Source organism: Chenopodium album, chromosome 27 (assembly GCF_948465745.1).
Source record: "Chenopodium album chromosome 27, dcCheAlbu1.1, whole genome shotgun sequence".
In the NCBI taxonomy this organism is placed as follows: domain Eukaryota; kingdom Viridiplantae; phylum Streptophyta; class Magnoliopsida; order Caryophyllales; family Amaranthaceae; genus Chenopodium; species Chenopodium album.
Window position 1 is genome coordinate 29,618,082 of NC_137860.1, and position 24,891 is coordinate 29,642,972.

General features: G+C 30.8%; 3 protein-coding genes and 3 pseudogenes across 3 annotated transcripts; 5 read left to right on the forward strand and 1 right to left on the reverse strand.

Moving 5' to 3' along the window:
* Positions 1–3,015: 3,015 nt before the first annotated feature.
* Positions 3,016–5,278, forward strand: LOC145620808 (uncharacterized protein At4g15970-like). The gene is made up of 3 exons (XM_081675523.1): positions 3,016–3,502; positions 3,945–4,316; positions 4,572–5,278. Exons 1-3 carry the CDS (start codon positions 3,236–3,238, stop codon positions 5,052–5,054), a joined length of 1,122 nt encoding a protein of 373 aa, XP_081531649.1. The 5' UTR covers positions 3,016–3,235; the 3' UTR covers positions 5,055–5,278.
* Positions 5,279–8,372: 3,094 nt separating this feature from the next.
* On the forward strand, positions 8,373–9,524 carry LOC145619999 (uncharacterized protein At4g15970 pseudogene; annotated as a pseudogene).
* A 1,429-nt stretch (positions 9,525–10,953) lies between these two features.
* Positions 10,954–12,846, forward strand: LOC145620000 (uncharacterized protein At4g15970 pseudogene; annotated as a pseudogene).
* A 1,034-nt stretch (positions 12,847–13,880) lies between these two features.
* LOC145621614 (uncharacterized protein At4g15970-like) lies at positions 13,881–17,520 on the forward strand. The gene is made up of 3 exons (XM_081676341.1): positions 13,881–14,125; positions 15,566–15,937; positions 16,779–17,520. Exons 1-3 carry the CDS (start codon positions 13,940–13,942, stop codon positions 17,277–17,279), a joined length of 1,059 nt encoding a protein of 352 aa, XP_081532467.1. The 5' UTR covers positions 13,881–13,939; the 3' UTR covers positions 17,280–17,520.
* Positions 17,521–17,949: 429 nt separating this feature from the next.
* Positions 17,950–19,644, forward strand: LOC145620001 (uncharacterized protein At4g15970 pseudogene; annotated as a pseudogene).
* A 524-nt stretch (positions 19,645–20,168) lies between these two features.
* On the reverse strand, positions 20,169–24,196 carry LOC145621407 (putative receptor-like protein kinase At1g80640). The gene is made up of 6 exons (XM_081676142.1): positions 24,072–24,196; positions 23,193–23,389; positions 21,651–21,780; positions 20,960–21,087; positions 20,687–20,783; positions 20,169–20,591 (listed from the first exon to the last, which is right to left on the reverse strand). Exons 2-6 carry the CDS (start codon positions 23,385–23,387, stop codon positions 20,290–20,292), a joined length of 852 nt encoding a protein of 283 aa, XP_081532268.1. The 5' UTR covers positions 23,388–23,389; positions 24,072–24,196; the 3' UTR covers positions 20,169–20,289.
* Between the last annotated feature and the right edge of the window lie 695 nt (positions 24,197–24,891).

Below are 24,891 nucleotides of genomic sequence, written 5' to 3' on the forward strand. Positions count from 1 at the left end.
TAAGTTGTTGACTACTACCTCCGTTATATTATTATGCGCAATTTTTGGATATTATTTGTTAGATATAAAAAATTCAAAGATTACACATATTGTAATATGTAACGGAGCTGAGATAGTACGTTACACTAGGTAGTGAGTAGTGACGTACTCTCTCTACTCTCTCACTCATCACTTTGGATCAAGACCCTTGATAAGAATATGCTTATCTATGATTTGAATAACAACGCAATCAAGAAATTAGAAATCCATTAACAAAGTACTCGTAGTGACTAATGTACTCACGAATAATAGTCAAAGAAATTCTGCTGATCTGCTATATTGATTGGAGGAACGTGTGGTTATTATTTAATTTGTTGTCATCATACATGCAAGTTGCTGAATATTAATACTAATAATACAGATAAAATGAATCATATAGATACTCTATTTATTGGTATTTGCAACCAAAAAAGAATCATATTTTCTACAAAAATATTTTATCCTTTCTAGATATGTATATATTTTACCATACTTAAACTTGGAGCTCATCAGCCATTATCAAATAAATATATAAATTCAGGCAGATGAAATAATCAAGGGAAAAGACTACTTTATTATGGTAAGTATTTTATTTATATTGTTTTTTGTAACATAATTATTAATTGTTGATTTGGATTTCAATTAGCGAATACTACTCATCTTGTCTCTATAAAAGTTCTGCCTATTTAGACGGTGATAAACTCACAAGAAAAATCCTAACTAGGAAGAATTTTGTTTTTGTATGTTATTTGAATCTTGATGTTCTATATATAGTTTTAATAATGTTTATTATTTATGGAGTATTGTACAAGTCATATATATAGAAATAATGGCATATTTACACGCACAGAATGACAAAATAGAACAAACAAAGGGTCTATTATATTGACAAATGACTATGCATGTTAATTTCATTATGATACCAAACAATGGATAATTAATGTATGAAGAAAATTCTTCAATACTTATTTTGGTATGTTTGAAAGTTCAGAAGAAAAACATGCATGCCTATCTATACTTAGCTTTGAAGCTAATTTGAGCGACTAGGTGGAATGCTCTATATTCTTTATCTTTGTCTTCCTTATGTCTTTTTCCATCCTACTATATCCAAATTTAAATTTGGATTGTAAAGGTGAGTAAAAATAATATCGAGTAATAATAATTTTAAAAAGCATTTATTTTCCTAGAAAATTAACCTTGCCAAGAATGCTAACTGATTGAGTATATAAATCAATCTTGAACTTCAAAAGTAAACAGGCTTTTGGTGGTGAATTGGTGATATAGTTCCTTAACACTAAATATTGTCCATCCTGCCAGGAAAATTTACCCTTAAATTACAAAAATACAAAGTATTATGTTTCAACTTGTAAACCTTAATTTTTGTACACGGTAAAAATTCTCATAATTTATAATACTCGTATTTTTTTTTTAATTTTTTTTTTAAGTTTGAAATATCACCTAAAAAAGTTATGCAAGTTGTGTAAGAATGATATATACATATCGATCTGCATCGTATCTCAACACTAAATAGCCATAATAGCAAGAGGTAGGCCTAGATAATTAGAAGAGCACTACCGACTGGCATATTAGTCATACTCCAAGTTGCAAAATAAATTAATGTGACATTTATTAATATTTTTCCCATCGACTAAAATGGCAAAAAGGAATAAGCATACCATGGATGATGGACCCCATAAAAGAAAATTAAGTCTATCAATAATACCCAAAATATCAATGTATGACCATATATATTTCCAAACAAAATTGTTAAAAAAATTAACTTCACTCTTTTATGTATTTTCAAAGAAATTTACATTTTACGTTTCAATTTCAATGTGCACTTCTTCACACTTTTATAGTTTTATCCCCATCAACTTTATACTAGCTCTATTTCCATACACTTTCTTTAACTTTTTCCCGCTCATGTCTAATGTTAATGTGGGGGTGATATATAAAAACTACTAAGTGAAAGTATATACGAGAGGAATCAAATATAATCACATGTGTTTTTGTAAATCACAAAATAATTCTTAAAAGAGTGTGTTTGAATAGTGCAAATGTCTACAATGAAACGGCTAGCTAGTTAATTATTTAATAATACTTTATAAGGCCCTGTTCACTTCACTTAATACTATTATTAAGTAAAAATAATTTTAGTTCAGTAAAAATAAGTACGGTTCTTTAAAAGTAATTTCGGTTTAGTAAAAATAAGTTAAGTTCAGTAAAATTAGTATCTTTAAAGAAGAATTATAATAGAATATCAGTAAAAATAATTTCAGTTCAGTAAAAATAATTTAATTTCAACAAAAATAATTTTAGTTCAGCAAAGATATAAGGTAAAGTGAACATGGCCTAACTATCTATAATCTGATCTCAATCTTCATACCTTATGCATAATCTGTTTTTCTCTCATCAATTGTATAACGTATGTAGAATAAATTAGAATTTTCATTTGATGAGAAATTAATTACTCTATGGACATTACTATTTGGTTTAATACACACACAAGAAAAGAAAAAAAAAAGTGTTCATTGTTTTGAGCAAAAAAAGTGTTCATTGTTGTTACCGTTTCAATTATAAAACCTACATAAATCATAATACTCTGTGTATCACATTACATACGCTAACATAAACCAATCAAACTTTATTAATACTTTGAGAAAATGAACCAATACAATATAATGATTAAGTTTTTGAAATTTATTAATAAAACAGTACTTTTTTCAAAATTCTTTTTTCTATTGGTCCCATATATAGAATATTTTATTTAATTACAACGATAATGAAGGCGACTAAATAAATTAAAGTAAAATCATATTGCAATTTGCAAAGGCTACTAGTAGGAAAAACAAAAGAATCTGACTGGAAACTATTACAATGACGTGTTCAATATTGTAGAACTAAAAACGGTCCAATATGACCACCAATATTTTAGACTTGACCTTTTCATATACACCTACAAAACTATACTATATATACACATATTATTCGACGTTACTTTGAATTTTGTGTATCCTCTCTCAAACATTCCATATGGTTTGGCATGCATGTTTTTAATGCATGATTCCCTTTATTGATTAATTTCTTAGCTTATTATCTTCTTATAATTAATTAACTCAAAGTTTTATTTAAACCAAGGCAGGGTTACGTACTAATTCATCAATCATCTAGTGAAGGCATAAAGTTGTACTAGAGGTTTTATTACAAGAAGAGTGTTATGGAGGAGGGAAAGATTAGTGATGAGAGTAGCCCAATCATGGGAGAGATTATTATTACAACGACGTCGGCCATGAAGAATGATAACTATTCATCATCAACTACAAAGCCTTTAGATTTTGCAAGGATTTTGAAGAGTTTAGTTGTTTTTTCGACGCTTGGAATTGCATTTTTAGTCTTGTTATACTCTTCAAGCAACAAAAATGGGCAGTTTGCACCAAGTTTGGGGCGCTTATCTTCTACTTTCTATGGTGACAATAATGGCACGGTGAGTTTCTTTTGCTTGGTTTATAAAATAAATTTTTAATTGGAAAAATAGTAAAAATCTCGACTTTTAAATTATTATTATTATTTTTACGCTAATTGACTTTGTTTTAGTTCTTTTTACAGTTATTCCGTTGAGAATAATCAAGATCTTAAATTTTAAGAATGGTATGATATGAATTACGTAAAACATTGGTAATTTGGTATATCATGCTATCAAATTTGTCCATTTCTTAACGTATATTTAATGACCGGTCCAATGTATCATACGTAGGACGAATTACATACTTTGCATTTGACAAAATTAATAAAGTGTAGAACATTGAATATACATATTTTCACAAGATTTGAAAAGTAAACACATATATATTGACGACAAACTTTGATATCCATGATTATAGTAAAACTATGGACTTTTTTTTTTAACATACATTTTATACATGTAGGTCAAAGACGAGTATTATGAGCTAAGGAAGGTTCTAGAGGCGGCTTCAACAAAGGAGAAAACAGTGATATTGACAACTTTGAACGATGCATGGGCAGAACCAAACTCTATATTTGATCTTTTCTTAAAGAGTTTCAAAATTGGAAATAATACAGCCTATCTTCTCAATCATTTGGTTGTTATAGCAGTCGACGAGAAGGCGTATCTTCGATGCCATGAGTTGGGACACCATTGTTACTACCTCAAGACTAAAGAATCATCTACAATGGCTCATGAAGCTAGGTTTATGACTCCTATCTATTTGAATATGATGTGGGGAAGACTCGCTTTCTTGCGAACTATTTTAAGCTTGGGCTACAACTTTGTTTTCACGGTAATTATTCTAATCTAAATACTAAACATATATGCAATTTTGGTTCGTAGAATATTGCAATTTCAATTAAGTTTAGTGTGGGTTGTGCACACGTACTATACGTCTATAAATACGTGTCAGTTTTATTAGTGTGTTTTTGGGTAGGTGCGTATGCAAGGGACAATTTTCAATATTTTGAAACATATAAAAATGTTGCATGATAAATGTTATATACATATAGCAAATCATTTCATATTAATTTTGTTTTTTTTACAGGATACCGACGTTATGTGGTTTAGAGATCCATTCCCACATTTTACTTCTGATTCAGACTTTCAGACCTCATGTGATCAATTTAACGGCGATGAATTCGACTTAAACAACGCTCCCAACAATGGATTTGTTTTCGTAAGGTCTAACAATCGCACCATCAAATTCTACGATTTTTGGGTATCCTCGAGACACACATACCCTCGTTTGCATGAACAAAATGTTTTTAACAAGATAAAAAGGGGTGGTTTTGTAAGACATCTAGGAATAAAACTAAGGTTCATGGATACAACTTATTTTGGTGGGTTTTGCGAAAGAAGTAGAGATTTTAATAAGGTTTGCACAATGCATGCTAATTGTTGCATTGGATTAGATAACAAAATAGCTGACCTTAATACTATACTTAAGGTTTGGAAGAATTATTTGTCCAATAATCATAAGACACGTCAACCTTCTAATTGGGGGGTCCCACGTAAATGTCACATGTGATGTATTTCCATGTTGACTAATTGGGTTATTTTTATAGCCTTGGATTTGATTATAGGATAGGTTCATGTACATGTTTTTCGTTTCTTCCTCCGTCTGAGTGAAGTGATTTTTTGTATCAATTATAATTTTTGTAAACTTCTTAAATCTTACAATTGTGAAAAAATAATAGATAAGTTATAAACTTATAGTTGTTGTTCAAATAAGGGATGAGATTTTTTTAATCACGATGGTATCGGAATATGTATGTCATTAGTTATTTGCACCATTTTAATTGTATAAATTAAATTTAAATGCACGTGACACATGCTTTAGAGTTCAAAAACAATTATCTGTAAAGTATACTATTAGTTATTTTAGGCGTGCATCAAATAAATTATATATTCAAAAGGTGGCTTATAATAGAAATATTTTGTAATTGAATAATCTGACTCGACCAACAATAGAACAAATGACTGTTACGTTTGCCTAGGCCCTGTTCACTTCACATTAACAAAAATATTCATAAAAATAGTTTCAATTCAGTATAAATCGGTAACTCTTAAGAAGAAATATAATATGCAATCAGTATCAGTAAAAATAATTCTAGTTTAGTAAAAATCCGTAATTATAATAGAGAATCTGTTTAAATAATTTCAATTCAATCTAAATATTATCAATTTAGCAAAAATAAGATAAAGTGAACAAGACCATTGAAAGGATATTATCTGATTTGATTTACTCACTCTTCATTTCAACAGCGTGTTTTGTGTGCGGTTTGCCACACCATGTTATTATACTAACAAAATTTTGATAATTAAGGCTTTTCACTTCACCTTATTTTTGCTAAACTTAAATTATCTAGACTGAAAATAGTGCTGCACTGAAATTACTTTTACTGATTGTCTTTTTTTTTTTCTTCTTTAAAGTTACTTCTTTTTACTAAAGTGAAATTATATTTACTAAATGAATTGAATTTATTTTTTTAAAAAAAATTCTAACTTGAATCTTCTCAAATCAGATGTAAATCGAGAGATAGTAGATATTTTCATATCTAATAATCAAATCTTCACCAATCTTCTTTGATTTCCATTCACCAATCTTCTTTGATTTCAAGGCACAATTGAAAGGACCACACTCAAATATTTTTCTTTCATCCAATAATCCACGTTAAGGAAAAAAAAAAAAAAAAAACCAGGCCAAGCTAGAGAAAATTATCTTCCAATTTATATTAAGTAACAAATATATATTACTTGAAAGGAAAATGATCATATGAATTTGTTTCCTTTCTTATTATCTTAATTTTAATTTGGGGATTACATTGGTATATATGAAGCTGTCCCCCCATACACTTATAATCAAGAAAAATACATTACTACTAGTATGAAGAGCAATAACCCAATTGCAACACAAATGAATAATACCAATAATTATTCAAAAAATTGTGTTAGAATAGTAGAATTAGTTGTGTTATTCTCAATATGTACAATTTCATTTCTGATGTTGTACACTTATGCTCCGTACATCAATATTAGCCGGTTTATATATATTGAGGGTTACGATGGATCGTTCATACCACCATCTGAAAGTGAACTTGTAAGTGATTGATTTTTGTGTCTAATTTCTTCTTTGTTTGTGTTTGAAATCTATTTTGGGTGATGATATATTATAGTCTATGATGCTGTATTGCTGTATACTTTAATTTGTACTTCGTATATCAATAGTCTAGTTAAATAAGGATAAAAACACAAACTATTGGGTCAGTCTAGCTATTGTTTGTACGTACGATATACAAACTTCTCAGACCCTCATTTTTACTCACCACCACCAATAAAATACTCACATTTAATCCTACTTCACTTTCTCTCTCCTCCCTCACCTTTAACCCACCCCTATTTTCTTTCTCCTCAACTTTATGCTAAATTACTCCATTCTATTTGTCCATGATTTATGCTTGAATTAGCTTGATGAGATACTCGGATTTTTCGTAAATGGCCTACAAAATCAATTTGGGGCTTTCTTGTGTGATGTATAATTGTTGAAATTGATTGTTCTATATGATTGTGTGTTAAGTTGTGAGCGTTTTGATAACAAATGCATGCATTTTGGTTGAGAAATGAGCATGTTATGTTATACCCATGAGCTTAGTACGGGACCTTCAATGGTGATTCCACCATTGTTGACCTTTTAATTATTTTGACGTTTTAATTATTTTTATAAAATAAATTCTATTTTCTTGATTATATCATCTATAATAAGTTGGATGATATCATCCATTGTCCAAATGATATCCTATATATGTTAGTTCCATGATATCCTTTATTAGTTCAATGATATCCTTTATTATATAGGTTTCATGATATTATCTATAGGTTAGATGATATCCTCTATTGGTTCTATAATATCATCTATAAGCTAGATGATATTATCTATTACCTAGATTATATCATTTATAGGCCGGGTTGATATACATCTTCTAATGATTATATGGTATCATTTATAGGCTGGATGATATCCTCTATTAGTTTGTTGGATGATATCCTCTATTGATTGTATGATATCATTTATCAATGTGTCTATAATATCCTTTATTGGTTGGATGATATCCTCTATTGGTTTAAAATATCATGGCTGGAGGATGCCAATAGAGAATATCATTTAGCCAATAGAGGATATATCATCCAGCCAATGCATGAAGGATAACATGTAACCAATAAAAGATATCATCCAGTCAGTAATGAATATCATATAACCAATAAAGGATATTATCTATTTAGTAAATGATATCATCCAACCAATAAAGGATATCATCCGGCCAATAGAGATCAGATATCATCCCACCAATTGAGGATATCAAAAATCCGCATATTGTCAGTCCGGACTGACGAAACATTTAGTCAGTCCCGACTGACACAATACCTTCTCTGATAAAAAAAAATGGTGCAGCGGAATTGCTTGCATTTTTTGGCTTTTATTCAAATTAAATAGGAACATGTATCCTATATGAAGTATTATAATTGAAATTAATTTAACTTATTAAAAACATATTTTATAATTTTTTTTTTGAATAGAATTATATATTTCTTAATCTTGAATTCTTGATCAACAAATCTAATATATTAATAATTATTATTAATAATATTACTTTATCAAAAATTATTTTAAAATCTTGATCAACAAATTTAATATATTAATAATTTATTATTAATAATAACAATCAACAGTACTGTAGATTGGTGAAGGAAACCATTGTCAAATTCTAATTTATGTATTTGTAATTTATAAAATAAAAGGTAGATTTTATAGAGATAAGCAAAAAAATCAAATAAAATAAATACACACATGAACAATGTATTATAGTTACGATCATTGTTCAATTCATCAATTAATTAGTCTTATGTATTTCATTAATAATGGTTTGATCAAATTTTAAGGTCCATGATGAGTACTATGAGCTAAGAAATCTTCTAAAGGTGGCATCAATGAAGGATAACACGGTGATCTTAGCACATTTGAACGAGGCATGGGCAGCACCAGACTCAATATTTGAGATCTTCCTAGAGAGTTTTAGAATTGGCAACAATACAGCTTACCTTCTCAACCATTTGCTGGTTGTAGCTATCGACGACAACGCCTTTACTCGGTGCCAGACGCTAGTCTCTCATTGCTATCTTCTAAGATCAAATGCATCATCGGCATTGGCTCATCAAGCTAACTTCATGACTCCCAATTATTTGGATTTGATATGGAGAAGAGTAGCCTTCTTGCAAACTATTTTGACCTTGGGTTATAACTTCATTATTACGGTAATCTTATCTATCTTTTCCAACACTTTTAATTTGAGAAAAGTCTTCACACTTTTAGTCAAACTGTTGTTACTAAAAGTGAAAAGAGAAAATGTTATATTTTAAAAAAATGACACATCATTATTAACACGTGCTTTATTTCATAAAAAAAAATGCTATACTTAATACTGCATATATATTTTTTGTTTTACAGGATAGTGATGTTGTATGGTTTCGAGATCCACTCCCGCATATAATGAATGATAATAATTCAGACATCCAAGTTTCATGTGATTGGAACCGTGGAGATGAATATGACTTGAACAACCTTCCCAACGTTGGATTCCTTTTCGCAAGGTCTAACAATCGCACGATCAAGTTCTACGAGTTTTGGATATCCTTAAGACACAAATATCCCAATTTACATGAACAAGATGCATTTAATCAAGTAAAACATCAACCTTCTTTCAGAGAACTTGGAGTTAAAATAAGGTTTTTAGACACAAATTATTTTGGTGGGTTTTGTTCACCAAGTAAAGATTTTAACAAGGTTTGTACCATGCATGCTAATTGTTGTGTTGGGTTAGATAGCAAAAAAGCTGACCTAAAAACTACATTAGAGAATTGGAAGGCTTATTATTCTACAGATAATCTCACGGCCGTGTCACAACCTTTTCATTGGAGTGTTCCTAGAGAATGTCACATATAACGTATTTGTACGTAGATATATACATTCAGGTGTACGTTATAGTCAGAGTAATTATAATTAATAAATTTGTTATAGAAAAATAATATTTTTTCTGTATCTCGCATTGTATTGAATGATAACTTAGAGATTTAGATGGAATATAAGCCAGGCTTATATATAGGTGTACATACAACATTGAAACAGAGACGAGATTCATGTTATATTGTGAGAACCATCTTAAAAAATGCATACAAACGGTGCAATTAAAACAAAACGAAAAAAAGAGGAAGTATCCATTTTAATTTATGTAATATTGTGTCTTAGTAATTCATATACATTATGCAATATACACTTCTAATTGAATTGAAAAAATTGGTTAATGTTTTGAAGATATTCTTAATTAAGCATTTATAGTAAAGCTAGGCTGGAAAATCATGTCCGACTTAGCTTGACTAGTCTATGCCTCAGACTATCTAAAGAATACTTATGAAACACAGAAACACATCTATCCTTATAGACTCGTTCTTTTGGACTTATTCTGTTACTCTTTTAATTTTTTTTTTTTTTTTTTTTTTTTTGGACACAGACTTATTCTGTTACTTTGTTATAGAAATATGAACGAATTGAGTACATCAAACTATATGTTAGTTCACTTCGAAACATATTATGAAATAGAAAAACTATACATTTATCAATTATCATTTTATCCGCCTTGTTAAAAGACCAACTCAACCAAAAATTTAAAAATTATAATTTAAGGCCTAATTTATAAACTCTACTCACGGCCCCCTTACCCCCCCTCCCCCCCAACAACGAATTGAATTGAGTACATCAAACTATATGTTAGTTCACTTCGAAACATATTATGAAATAGAAAAAGTGTACATTTTCAAACAAAAACTTGAAAATAATAATTAAAGGCCTAATTTATAAACTCAATCCCCCCCCCCCCCAAATGTTGACACACTGTTGTATGGGGCTTCTAACACCCGACGCTATATATTCAACTTAATAAGAGAACTGGATGAGATTTGATCTCATGACCTCTTTGTCATGATTACTATCGGCATATAAGCAACAAATATTGCTTATAAGGTAATGCTTTTTTTTAAAAAAAAAAACAAGAATATGCTTAAAAGGTAATATAATCAGCAAAAAAAAAAAAGGTATAGGATCAAAAAATTTTGTTTCCTTTTAGTTTTAATTTTTTATTCCTTTCTTAATATCTTTGTTTGGGGTAAGGAAGAATCTATTGTTATAAATGTATAATAACCCCTTCACCTCTACTAAATTAAAAAGAAAAAAAAAAATACATTATTGAGAGTGGAAGAACAACCCAATTACAACGAAAATGAAGTATAATAAAAATAGTAACTCAAAAAAAGTACCAAACTATGTTAGAATAGCAGTAGTACTGATGTTACTGTCAATTTGTACAATTTTATGTCTAATGTTGTACAATTTTGATTCGTACCTCAATTTTTCTCGATTTACATTTTACTGGTATGAAGGATCCAGTGAATCTTCCTTACCACCCCCTGGAAATGAACTTGTAAGTGATTTTATTTTTTGTTTATTAATTTCTTCTTGATTTGTGCTTAAAATTAATTAGTTTGCGCTATGATATACTCCGTATTATAGTACTTCGTATTATACTATGTAGTATCAATTCGTATATACTTTAATTTTTTACTTCACATATTGTTGTATCTTAATCAATATATAGAAAATAAATTAGAATTGGAAATTTTGTGGAATCATCATATCCCCGTACTTCCTCCATTTTTTTTAGTCTTTTGGTTCTAATTTTTTGTTTAGATACGTATGAGTTTGTACTTTTTTTTTTTTTTTTTTTTTGAAGAGTACATTGTACTCCTTATAATAATACGTAGTATCAATGTGTTACGGTCTAAGTGTTTAAAACATATGCTAGTGTCTACATGTCTCTATGCAACTTTTTCTTTCCTATTTTTAACCAAGTTTTTCAATCTTTTCTTACAATAACAAGAAGGAAAATTAAATTAATTAATTATACTCGTATTATTTAAAAATTGTATTTTTTATATATAGTACTTATTAGCAATTGTTAACAAATACAGAGTAATATTAATAATCAATATACGTTATTAGTTATTACTACGGATCAAGGTGATATCATAATCATTATGATGTTGTTTATTATTTTTTTTATCATTAATTACTGTTATATATTTGATTGATAATGATCTGAATTTTAATTAAGGTCCATGATGATGAGTACTATGAGCTAAAAAATCTTCTAAAGGCGGTATCAATGAAGGATAATACAGTGATCTTGGCACATTTGAACGAGGCATGGGCAGCACCAAAGTCATTGTTTGATATCTTCCTAGAGAGTTTCAGAAATGGTAACAATACAGCTTACCTTCTCAACCATTTGCTGGTTATAGCCGTCGACGACAACGCCTATACTCGGTGCCAGACGCTAGTCTCCCATTGCTATCTTCTTAGATCAAATGCACCATCTTCGGCATTGGCACATCAAGCTAACTACTTGACTCCTAATTATTTGGATATGATATGGAGAAGAGTAGCCTTCTCGCAAACTATTATGACCTTGGGTTATAACTTCCTTATTACGGTAATAATATTATACTCCGTACTCCTTAAGAAATTTATAGAGAATATAGGGAATATTCGTAGAATATATTAAATGACATGTGTTTTTCTTTTAAGATAGAAATAACACACTGCTACATTTATCACGTACGTACCATACCAAACTAGCTTAGGAGTTATGATGTAATAAATTAAATCATACTAGTAAATAATATGATATTGATATTATTTACTTTATTTTCTTTTTCAGGATATTGATATTTTATGGTTTCGAGATCCATTTCCACATATAAACACGGATGATGATGATTCAGACATCCAATTATCAAGTGATGCATACAATGGTGACCCATACGACATGAACAACTACCCCAATGTAGGGTTTCTTTTCGCGAGGTCTAACAATCGTACCATCAAATTCTACGACTACTGGTTATCCAAAAGGTATTTATATCCAACTAAACATGAACAAAGTGTTTTCAACAGGATAAAATTTGATCCATTTATTGAATTAATCGGGTTGAAAATACGGTTCATGGATTCGGATTACTTTGGCGGGTTTTGTACACCAAGCAGAGATTTTAACAAGGTTTGTACCATGCATTCTACTTGTTGTGTTGGTTTGAGTAACAAAATTGCTGCTCTAAAAACTTCACTTGAGGATTGGAAGAGATATGTATCTTCATATAATAAGGCTAATTATGCACAACAACCTTCCCATTGGAGATTCAAATGCCAACGCTGATGGGTCTAATCTGTTGTTCTACTTTTTGTGTACCATTCATATATGTACGTTATGTACTATTTAATTAATACTTCGTATGTTGCATTGTTCTATTACTAAAGATGTTTAAAATATGAAATAAATAATATCTGTTTATTTTATTGAGGTAACAATAAGATTGTTCTCTAAATGTGAAATAAACAAGCTAATAAGGCCTATATGGGAGCCAACAATAAGATTATTATTGTTCTCTAACCAATTATTTATTGAGATTAATGGGTGGTGGTGCTTAATTACAGCCTAAGTTTCTCCAGGTCATGTGATAACAACGTTGACTTAAAAGAGTTACTTTACGTACAGGAAAAGAAAGATTATTACAATTAGAGAGTAATTAGAGTAGACAAAAAAAAAAAAAAAGATTAAACAATAATATACAAATTATTATTTTATTGTGTTTGAGAACAGAATCGAAATCTAAGACTACTATATGAGTATTACAACCACAAAAGCGTATTAACATATGATATCCATCTATCTGATCCCAGGCTTTGAATACCGCTCACTAAGATTATAATAGTAAGCCCATATAGAGATTGATATAGCTCATCATGTATAAAATAGCTCCTTTTATATCTCAATAAATTCAGTCAACCTAACAAAATTAGTTGGTATATATTCACTGAATGCGCATGTACATGAAGATATAGGACCATATAGGCGATATAGCTTCTTTAATTTTTGTTTGTAGAGCTTGATAATATAGCTTATAAATGTAACTTAACATGTAACATCGATGTTACAACAAACCATTGTTAAGCTAAGTCTGTCTCATATAAGACCTATGGTTTACAAAATTTCCAAGTCGCAAAACCTTACTATACTTAATTATCATAATTAATCCATTAACAGAAAGGCGTACATCTTAATAGTAAGCATGTGCATCGAGATAGATCATTTGTCAATTCATAACGTAAAGAAACTAACGTACTTAGCTATCTTAAGTCATCCTAACATAAAAATAAAAAAAAGGAGTCATCAGTTGACAATCTTAAGGATTGGATTATAAAGAAGGGTTGGATGGACTCGCATTCCATATGCACATAAGCTCGTAGCTATGACGAATTCATCATCAACAATGATGCCCTGGAATTTCGCAATGCCGAGTAAATTCACGGTGTTGATCTCAACACTTGCATTTTTCATCCTATTCTGTTCTTCATGTCACAACCATGGGGAGTTTCTACCTAGCTTCGGCCGGTTCTCTCCTTCCTACAATCGTTTCAATTTATCTTCGTCGATTGTGAGTCTCGATCTCTTATTTACTCGCTCCCTTTCTTTTAAATTTTGCGTTTTGATTCAATTTTAGACTATTAGTGGTATATAGTAGTTCTGTCACAGTGTAACATGATTGTTAAATTTAAATTTCACACTCAGTGTAGACCCAAGTAAATACAATCGTACATATAGTAATTGTATACTTTATATATATATAATTAACGTCCAATCCTACACGTAAAATTTAATTTTCATAATAATCTTTAAATCTTAAATGTACTCAACTAAACTTACAATCTTGCATATATATTATATGACTTGTGTTCTTAGATATGTTTTTTTTATTTTTTTTTTTGACAAGTGCAAAGGAGAAGTTCTTACATATGTTTTTTCCTAAAAAAAAAGAAAAAAAAAAATTATATATGATCTTAGCTTATGCAACGTACTTATTATTACTCTAGGTTTTCATTTTTCAAGTACTTTTCTAAACTCAAAATTGAAGGTTGTATAATTATAAACAATTTATAACTTAAAATAATGTTTATATATATACTACTTGTATGTTGTATCGCATTATACTTGTGTGATTGTAATAAATTTAAGATAAATTGATAACCCATGATTGTTCTTTTTGTTATCAAATTCCTGTATTTTCAACTTTATATTTTTAAAATAAAAAACAGTAGTATTATATTTTAGGCTTTTAGTTCTAAACATAAATTACAACATTTTTTATAATTATATATCGAAAAAATTTAATGAAATAATGTTACTCGTGTAGCTTCTATCTGCTTATTATTCAATACAATTAAGTAGATTATTATTGCGTACACACAAGAACTTTCTTTTCAATGGTGCAATATTATGAGATATGGCAATATTTTTAAGCCTATAGGATTAATTGAGTACATAATTTTAAGCCAATAAGATAGGATTTTTCAAATGTTAAGATTATTGAAGGATATGATACAAATGTTAAGATTATTGAAGGATATATATGATACAAGTCTTACAACCAACTTTAATTTTATTTATTATTTTTAGGTCAATTACATAAGTGATGTTGCTACCTCATGAATAACATTATATACTGTAAATCAATAAATATATTTTGTTTGTAAAACTACACTTCACTTCTTTGTAACTATACTTGTAAGTAACATTGTTGATCTGGCGTTACTACAATAAAACTTCGAAAGTTATATACACCTGTCATTATCTTAAGTAAAGTAAGACAACCAACCAACAACGTACTAAGAGCTTGTTATGTACACTCGGGTGTACAGTACACCCGCAAGTATTTTGTTCTCATTTTGATGATTGTTTTTTATTTAATCATCAAATGATCTGAAGAGCAAACACTAACCTTGGGTTACTTGGGTGTACGGTACACCCGGGTGTATGTAACAATTTCAGCAACGTACTAATTAACATTTTGTTTAATAATATGGATTTTAATTTTAAGGTACATGATGAGTACTATGAGCTAAGAAATCTTCTAAAGGCAGCATCAACAAAGGAGAATACAGTGATCTTGACATACTTAAACGAGGCATGGGCAGCACCAAACTCGATATTTGACATCTTCTTAGAGAGTTTCAGATTAGGTAACAATACAGCTTACCTTCTCAATCACTTGCTGGTTATAGCAGTCGACGACAACGCCTATACTCGGTGCCAGACGCTAGTCTCTCATTGCTATCTTCTAAAGTCAAATGCATCATCTACATTGGCTCATCAAGCTAATTTCATGACTCCTAATTATTTGGATATGATATGGAGAAGACTAGCCTTCTTGCAAACTATTTTGACCTTGGGTTATAATTTCGTTATCACGGTAATCTTATCAATCTCCTTACAAAACTCTCCCATTTAAATCGTACTTCCTAAGGAGTATGTATGTGTTTTATTAGTTGACACATCTTGACTTTAACAATTTTCACATAAGTCACTTTGACTTTTATCTTGTGATTTCTAATATATAAAAAACATGATCAGCTAACCATGTACAACGACAATCTTGTTAGATTCATCTCAATTTTCAACAAATTAACAACTCTTAATAAAAATTGTTACATTGCATATAAAATTGAAGATTAAAGATGTTGATTTTTGAAATTAATCATGCATTGGGAAACATACTTGAAGAAGATCGATGTGTCAACTAATATGAAACAGAGGAAATAATGTACTATTTTATGCATGCCTAGCTTTTTAGGATAAAATAGGGTTACTAAATTAATTAAGTTCTCCTCCATTCTAGGTCTTGATTTAATTAACAAAGTCAAATATGTTATTTGATATAGGACCACCTTTGATAAGACTTTGGAGTAAGTGATTTCATAATTAATAAACAAAAATAAATTTCAACACTCCATCTTTTTAATACTAGTACTTCATATTTCTTGAACTGATTAAACCATCCACTTTGTACAAAGTTACTCATGTAAATGGAGTATTAAACCATCCACTATGAATTATGTAAGAATCGAAATTATTATATCTCTTGTACAAAATAAATCTCTCTTCATTACTTAACAAATTGAACCTTCTAGTTTGTTATCCTACGTATATTAATTAATTAAATGCCGTGTTTGTTTTTCATGATGTTTGACTGTTAAATCTTTCCAATTTAATCTAACAAATCGTTAATATTGAATTGGAATTTCAACTTGCAGGATACAGATGTAATATGGTTTAGAGATCCATTTCCACATTTTACTCCAGATTCAGACTTTCAAACATCATGTGATCGATTCAATGGCAGACAATTTGACTTGAACAACTTTCCCAACGTCGGGTTCCTTTTTGCAAGGTCTAACAATCGCACGATCAAATTCTACGAATATTGGGTATCCTTAAGACACAAATATCCCAATTTACATGAACAAGATGCATTTAACAAAGTAAAACATGAACCTTCTTTCAGAGAAATTGGAGTGAAAATAAGGTTTTTAGACACAAAGTATTTTGGTGGGTTTTGTTCACCAAGTAGAGATATTAACAAGGTTTGTACCATGCATGCTAATTGTTGTGTTGGGTTAGATAGGAAAGTTGCTGACCTAAATACCGCGTTAAAGAGTTGGAAGACATATTTTTCTACAAATAATCACACGGCCGTGTCACCACCCTTTCGTTGGGGAGTTCCTAACAAATGTCGCACGTCCTTTCGTGTTTAGTGAGCCACATGGGCGGGGTGAGAATCAATCCCAGAATCTCCTGAAATCGGGAGGGAAGCTATTATAACTTGAGCTACCCCTTACTCTCGCACGTAATGGATTTGTAATTTTATTACTTCGTAAAATATAATATTTTTGTATGAACGAGCCACAATGGCACACCATTACAAATGGGGGTGGATGAATTTATTCTTGTGATTAATCGTACATGGATCATAGTTTTACGTCTGTTAACCACTAGTCAAGGACTCATATATATATAATGGATTTGTATGTAGATGAATATAAATTACAATAAAAACAAGTATGTAATTTTTTTTTTTTTTTTGACAGAGCTCAAGTATTATTAATCATACAATTTTTATGTTTTTTGTTTTTTTGACACGGATGATAATGTAAACTATATAAAATGTATAAATAGTGTAAAAATAAAATATTAGACGGGTACTTGAGAAACAAAATTACCCTGCATAGGTAGACGGACAATGCATGTGATACATCATACATTTCTCCCACATTTTGGTCATAGAAATGTAATTCGTGTTTCCTTTTAACAACATAGAAATCATGTTATTCAACTTACAATCCGAAACATATAAAATGTGACCCTTCTAATTTTTCTGTGGAAATATAAACAAATTTGATCCCCAAATCAATTGGAGGACTTATTATGGTGGAGATAAAAGGTTGGAGTTGTCCAATTTTGAATTTGATGAATTCTTTTTTTTCATCATCAACAATAACACCAACAACAAGGCCATGTAATTTTGCAATATTGCTTAAAATTGCGGTGTTGATCTCAACTCTTGCATTTGCATTCCTCGTCTTAAGCTTCTCTTCTCCTTCCAATCGTTTCAATAGATTTTCGCCCCTTGATGAACAAGTGAGTCTACAATTTTCTTGTTACTATAGATCAATTTCCTTTCTTTTGCATTTTCGATAAATTTTAGGTTGCTGATAAGCATTAAATATAATTCTTTCATTGCAATTATCATGTTGAGAATTTGTTACTAAACTATGCGTTGTTTTGAATACTTGAAACTTTATCATGTCATATTATAACTTGTATGTTCATGTAGAGCATGTAACATTTTGACATTATCTCCATTTTAATTAATTAACATGGTAAAATTGAATTTGTACCCATAGCACATTGATACCTTGTAAGAATTCTTTTTTATAAAAACTAAAATTATTAGAGGAAATAAACAAAGAATTCAGAAGAGTCGTTTGAAAAGGAATTTAAATACGGGTTTTTTTAACTCTCAAGTGTTTTTAGAATTACCAAATTAAAGGATTATCTCTTTCTTATAAAGGGAGTAGTTATTTTCTTTCTTGCAAAACCTTTTGCTTTCTTATGCATTGTGATTTAATTTCTTACATGTAATCAAAACTTTGAAAATTGAAGGTCCATGATGAGTATTATGAACTAAGAAAGCTTCTAAAGGCAGCTTCAACAAAGGAGAAAACAGTGATCTTGACATACTTAAACGAGGCATGGGCAGCACCAAACTCGATATTCGATATCTTCCTAGAGAGTTTCAGAATTGGTGACAATACAGCCTACCTTCTCAACCATTTGTTGGTTATAGCAGTCGATGATGACGCCTACACTCGATGCCAGACATTAGTCTCCCATTGTTATCTTCTGAAGACAAATGAATCATCTGCAATTGCTCATCAAGCCAACTTTATGACTCCCCTGTATTTGGACATTTTGTGGAGAAGACTTGCTTTCTTGCAAACTATTCTAACCTTGGAATATAACTTCATTATGACGGTAACAATCTTATACTTGTATATCTTGAGCAATGACATTATTATTACTTTATCTAAACAAAACTATATACTTTTGTTTTAACAGGATACTGATGTTGTATGGTTTCGAGATCCATTTCCACATTTTATTACTGATGATTCAGACTTTCAAACTTCATGTGATCGATTCAATGGAGATCAGTATGACTTGAACAACTTCCCCAACATGGGGTTTCTTTTCGCGAGGTCTAACAATCGTACCATCAAATTCTACGACTTTTGGGTGTCATCAAGACACTCATATCCACATTTACATGAACAAGATGCTTTTAACAGAATAAAACATGATCCAATTGTTGCACTACTTGGGTTGAAAATAAGGTTCTTGAATACTGATTATTTTAGTGGGTTTTGTTCACCAAGCAGAGATTTCAACAAGGTTTATACCATGCATGCTAATTGTTGTGTGGGATTAGACAATAAAATTGCTGATCTAAAGACTGCATTAGAAGATTGGAAAACCTTTATTTCTGCAAATCAGTCTGTAATATCACAACCTTTTAATTGGAGCGTCCCAAACAAATGTTTGTATTCCTTTCGCGGTTAATTTTTCTTGATCTTCTGCTTTTGATTAGGTTTGTACTTGTATTTTATCACTAGCTTCCTCAATTTAGCAAGGGAAAGAATTTCTCTTGAATTTCGTATTTTTACTATGTAAAGCTGAATGTTATAATAGTAGGAAGTAGGGACATGACTGTCATCTGAAGTTTTGTAATTACTGAATTCCCGGTTATCTGAGTTTGTTACATTTTGGAAATAGTTAGAAGAGAAGGTTCATCACTACAATCTAAGACGAAAAGACTGACCTGAGATTATAAGAATCTACTTCAAAATGTATCGGCACCATACTTTTCTAAGAGTATTCCACTGGTTTTGCAGCAGCTAACCTGTACTTTAAAATTAACAGGTAAAATGGATATCTCAACTTTGACATAATATGGTGCTAAAGTTAATAGGCGCATTCATGTTTTGAATCCAGGTTTTGGGTTTTTTTTCCCTGTTTCGTAGCACGTGTGAGAGGATCTGGTAATTCCTTATGAGAAGTGTGTATGAAAAGTGAAAGATGTCACATAACCTCAGTATAATATAAAAACTTTACTATTGCTGCAAACGAATTTTTTCTGTACATATCACTGCTCATACCTGGTGACAATATTACCACTGAAACATGATATGGACAACTACTTGATAATTAACATTGTTTAGCTAAGCTTAATAAGACCAAATCTCTGTGAAAACTTTTCAAATCAAGCGGAGAATCCTTCTTCAAACAGTTGAATATCATTTCTGTTACCTTTCTCGATTCCTTTTCTTGCCCATATGATGCATGCACAAGATTTCCCTTCTCTCTGAACATTGGGACATATAAATCAAGTATGTGGTGAGGAGAGAGGTCTAGACCTTCCTCCACTGCATAAGCTGTTCTTCCATCTTTAGTAATCAGCTGCAGGGCAAGAAGTCCAAATGCAAAGATGTCTTCCTTGACAATAGCGCCTATTGTCAAAAAATAAAACGTGATGAGTCATGATTTTGGAGAACACAGGATCTAGTTCTATACTGCATTCTGCAATCAACTTAAATACGCATACCTTCTTGCGATGAAGGATAGTATCTGGGATTATCGTGGGTGGTCCTTTGCCCTTCCACTACACAATGCCTAAAATCAACGACTTTAGGGACGAAGTCCTGCAGATCAGTAGACAACAATGCAAAAAGTACATATTTGGTCAGTTGGCAATGAAATAGTGAATTCAAATATCTGCAGGATATCTGGATATAGAGATGCAAATATGTGCAGAATAACAAAGCAACAAATCAGGGGCATATAAAATAATACAAAGCAATTTTACAAAAGATTATACCTTAGTAACAAGAATGCTGTTAGTACTGATGTTGGAATGCACAAATGGCCCTTCGGAATGGCTATGAAGAAAAGCCAACCCGGAAACAGTTCCTTTAAGAACCTTCAATGCTTGTTCCCATGTCAAGCCTGTTTGACAAAAAAATAAATAAACAAATAAATTAAATTAAATTAAATTAAACCAATGTTATGCTGATGGTAGTAATGCATGTGTTATATCAATTAGGATAACTAGATCAGTAAATAAAACAAATATGGAAAGCTAGAATAATTCAATATTAAAGAAGCAGATGAAGATACATTAGGTTTCTGTTTTTGCCATTATTTACTCAGTTTGAATCACAAAGACATGACTCAGAAGTCCAACAGACCATATTCATAATCGAAGTGATCCACATACAAACAATAGGTTCTCTTCTTGCTTCAAAAGTCCAACCTGGCCCATATGTATAAGTGTATAACATAACATGGGGATTTGAATACAAAACAGAGAACTAAGAAAAGGGATAGAGTAGGAGAAGGTAGGATATAGGGGTACTGATCACAATTTTTAGAGAAAAGGGGAGCTACCATTTTCATTAAAAATGATCATAAATGAAAAGAAAATGTGTCACTATGCTACACTCTCAACCATTAACAAAGTTGAATAAGTCACAATTATAAGATTTAGACAAAGCAAACAAGCAACTAACCCTTGACAAGTTCTGATAACGGCCTGGCTTGCACCATTTCATAGACAAGGTAAAAGTTCTCCTTTGTCTCGGAAAATCCAATCAAACCAATAATATTGCGGTGTTTAAGAGAACACAACTTCAACTCATTCTGCAGTTCACGATGCAAACAATAAATTACAAGCATAAGTCCCAGATAAAAAGGAAAAAAAAAAAAAAGTAGCCAACTTTAAATGTTGATTGAATTCAACATACTCCGTATGTAAGAACTAAATGCTCCCTCTATTCTTTATTAACACATGTATTAAGTGTTTTCTCTCCATTGCATTTGCATATCAAAATGACATAATATTGCATTAGTATTTTTAAGAGGCAAATAAACTTGCACTGTTATTCTAACTTTCTAACATGTTTAAAATCAACATTCATTACAGCATTGGCAATTAGCATACTGAAAGTGACAAGTAATATGAAGTAGAAAGAGACAATCAAAACAACAACATTATAAAGGGGTAATCTTAAAAGCTCAAAGTAATACTCTGAAGAAAAAGATTATTTTGAAATAATGCAAATCATTTTGATCCAAACTCAATCAAAGAATGTGCCTATCACACTGGCTAATCTCTCCCAAAGTCGTTACAAAATAGGGGTGAGAAAAATCTTGGTTATCATTTGATGCTGTCTTCTACCTGAACTCACAGGAATACAGCATGGAGATCAGTAAAATATACAGGCTGTTTTGAATTTCAATGATAATAGACCAAGACTATGGATAATTGAGCCAAGAAATTGAGAAAGTTGATAGTGTACTCCCATGCCCAGCATATGGATTTGAGAAATAATGAGCTTAAGAGGGGTGAGGTTTGCTCTGAGATAGGCATCTTGGTGACCTTACCAAAGTTCTTGAGGTTTTAGCAAACAAAAAGCCCGTGTAACCTCATTAATAAAAGTATTTTGCTGGATCTTCGGAAAGTATAGTATAAATCACATTCAACTTCAACCTGCTTCCATTTCCATTAGCCAAAGTATCTACTAAGAACTAGGAAATGAAACTTAAATACCAAAAATGATCTGACATAACAAATAAAAGAGTGTTCTGAAAATAGGCAATGATGAATCACTGGCTCATTTTCACTCTCTTTCAAGCTCAGTAGTTGATGATTTATCAACAACGTATTGCTTACCACCAGAAATTGACGAAAACCAGTATCTCCAAGCCTCCAACAACAGTACTCCCACTCAAACCTTTCCCCACACCTCTCCGTCCCTTTTAGCACAGAAGACCTAAATGCCTCTTGATAAGGGTACAGTGCTAGAAGCTGATAAGATAAGCCACCTAGTATAAGTACCTAGCGGTTGATATTTCTACTTCGGAAAGGAAGAATTAGATCCACACAAAACCTGTATTCAAATTATCATATTTGATATTTCTACCTAGCGGTTGATATTTCTACTTCTGGATTAAAATTTTATGAATCAATTATCATATTCAACAATCAGCAAAACAAACAAAGAAATTAGAAAATCGAAAGAACCACATCAGCTAAAGAACAATCAACATACTTTAAACTGTATTTGAAGATTCTCTTCTTGATCTTCTATTCGAGGGTGCGACACTCTGATCGCCACATCCATCTCCCCAAGTCCATAAGAATTGTTTGCAGGAATGTGACCAAGGAAAGTCTTGCCAAATGCATCCACCCTACCAAGTGGTTGCTCACTCATAAACGCTTGAATATCTAGTGGCGTGATCTCCATACCTAACTCCATCCAAATATGATAACAAGTTAACAACAGTTCAGTAAATCTCACAAATTATGTACATAATTGAACAAGCAAACATTTTACATCCCCTTAACCCCCATAACAGCAATCACGAAACACGATAATGTTCAAAAAAGCTGCATTCGATGCAAGCCAATTCACATCTGAATTTAACACCTAATTTATACCATAAAACACTCCTAACCCTTCAAAATTATAGCCTTGGTTATGCATTTTCAGTAACCCCATTTGAACGCATCACACTATCAGCTAATGGTGTTACGAATCGCATAAACAAATTTGTCCACAATCAATATGCCAAGATTTACAGGTTAAACATATTATTGATCTTACAAAAAAGCTTGGTTCATCCAAATTAGACCATCTATAAACATTTGATAGATACCCACCACTTGAAACTAAAAGGGGCTAATTTAAACTAATATTTTGGAGGTGATTCATTAAACTATCTAATGTATACAAAGCAATTAAGCAAGATGGAAAATTGTTTTGCACCCAGTTCCTCTTCTCATGATATGAATTCAATTTATCAATAGAAACATTAACATAATAAACATACCATAAATAATTAAAATCAAACACAAGAAAAATTGCAAAGTAATGAAATTTAATAATATAGATTGAAATTGGAAAGATATTGAACTGACAAATGCTTACCTTAGTAGATTGGGATATGGACAGGACGCAGGAGAACTCGCGATGAGCCGATGAAGTGCTTAACTGCTTAATCAATCAATACTCGTAATTAACTCTGTAGTACTCCTAGTAGTCGCTGGTCGGTTCCTTTTATAATGGAGTACGAGTAACTCGATTTACTGTTTTTTTTTTTTTGGAGGAAGAGAGTAACTCGGTCTACTTGTGTTGGCCTTCTGTTTATTTCATTTGACTTTTTATGGGATTTAAGATATGTCTTAAATTTAAATATTTTCACTTTTATTATTGTGTCAAAATTAGGGCCGGTTCATATTTACTTAATTTCAGTTCAGCTCTAATCAGTTCAGTTCAGTTCAGTTCCAATCAGTTCAGTTCAGTTCAGTTCAGCTCTTAATTTCCCTCTCACATAAATATTCATTTCAGCTTGATTCAATTCAGTTCCAATCAGTTCAGTTCAGCTCCAATCAGTTCAGTTCAGTTCAGCTCAGTTCAGTAAATATGAACAGGCCCTAAAAAAATTGTTCTCTCCACATTATTTTTGGTTATATTTGTTTTTTAAGTTATTGATTTTTTTTCAAATATTTTTTTAGGGTGTGTTATATTCACCTGATTTTTACTTATCTGAACCCTTATTAGAACTTATTTTAGTTATAAATGTGTAGCTATGATTAACACTTATCACAACTTATCACAACTTATTTTTCATGAACTTGTCTTCGTAGTCAAAGTTACTATAGTTTGCCCCACAAAAGTACTATTGAACAATAACGAAAGGAGTAAAACATTTTCACAATGAGATAATACAAGTTTATACACTATATAA

Coding starts and splice junctions, on each gene's coding strand:
- LOC145620808 (XM_081675523.1), top strand. CDS start 3,236: ATGGAGGAGGGAAAGATTAGTGATGAGAGTAGCCCAATCATGGGAGAG. Junction 3,503..3,944: donor ATGGTGACAATAATGGCACG/GTGAGTTTCTTT, acceptor TTATACATGTAG/GTCAAAGACGAGTATTATGA. Junction 4,317..4,571: donor GCTACAACTTTGTTTTCACG/GTAATTATTCTA, acceptor TTTTTTTTACAG/GATACCGACGTTATGTGGTT.
- LOC145621614 (XM_081676341.1), top strand. CDS start 13,940: ATGACGAATTCATCATCAACAATGATGCCCTGGAATTTCGCAATGCCG. Junction 14,126..15,565: donor TCAATTTATCTTCGTCGATT/GTGAGTCTCGAT, acceptor TTTAATTTTAAG/GTACATGATGAGTACTATGA. Junction 15,938..16,778: donor GTTATAATTTCGTTATCACG/GTAATCTTATCA, acceptor TTCAACTTGCAG/GATACAGATGTAATATGGTT.
- LOC145621407 (XM_081676142.1), bottom strand. CDS start 23,387: ATGGAGATCACGCCACTAGATATTCAAGCGTTTATGAGTGAGCAACCA. Junction 21,781..23,192: donor ATCTTCAAATACAGTTTAAA/GTATGTTGATTG, acceptor CGTGAACTGCAG/AATGAGTTGAAGTTGTGTTC. Junction 20,784..20,959: donor ACAGCATTCTTGTTACTAAG/GTATAATCTTTT, acceptor ACTGATCTGCAG/GACTTCGTCCCTAAAGTCGT.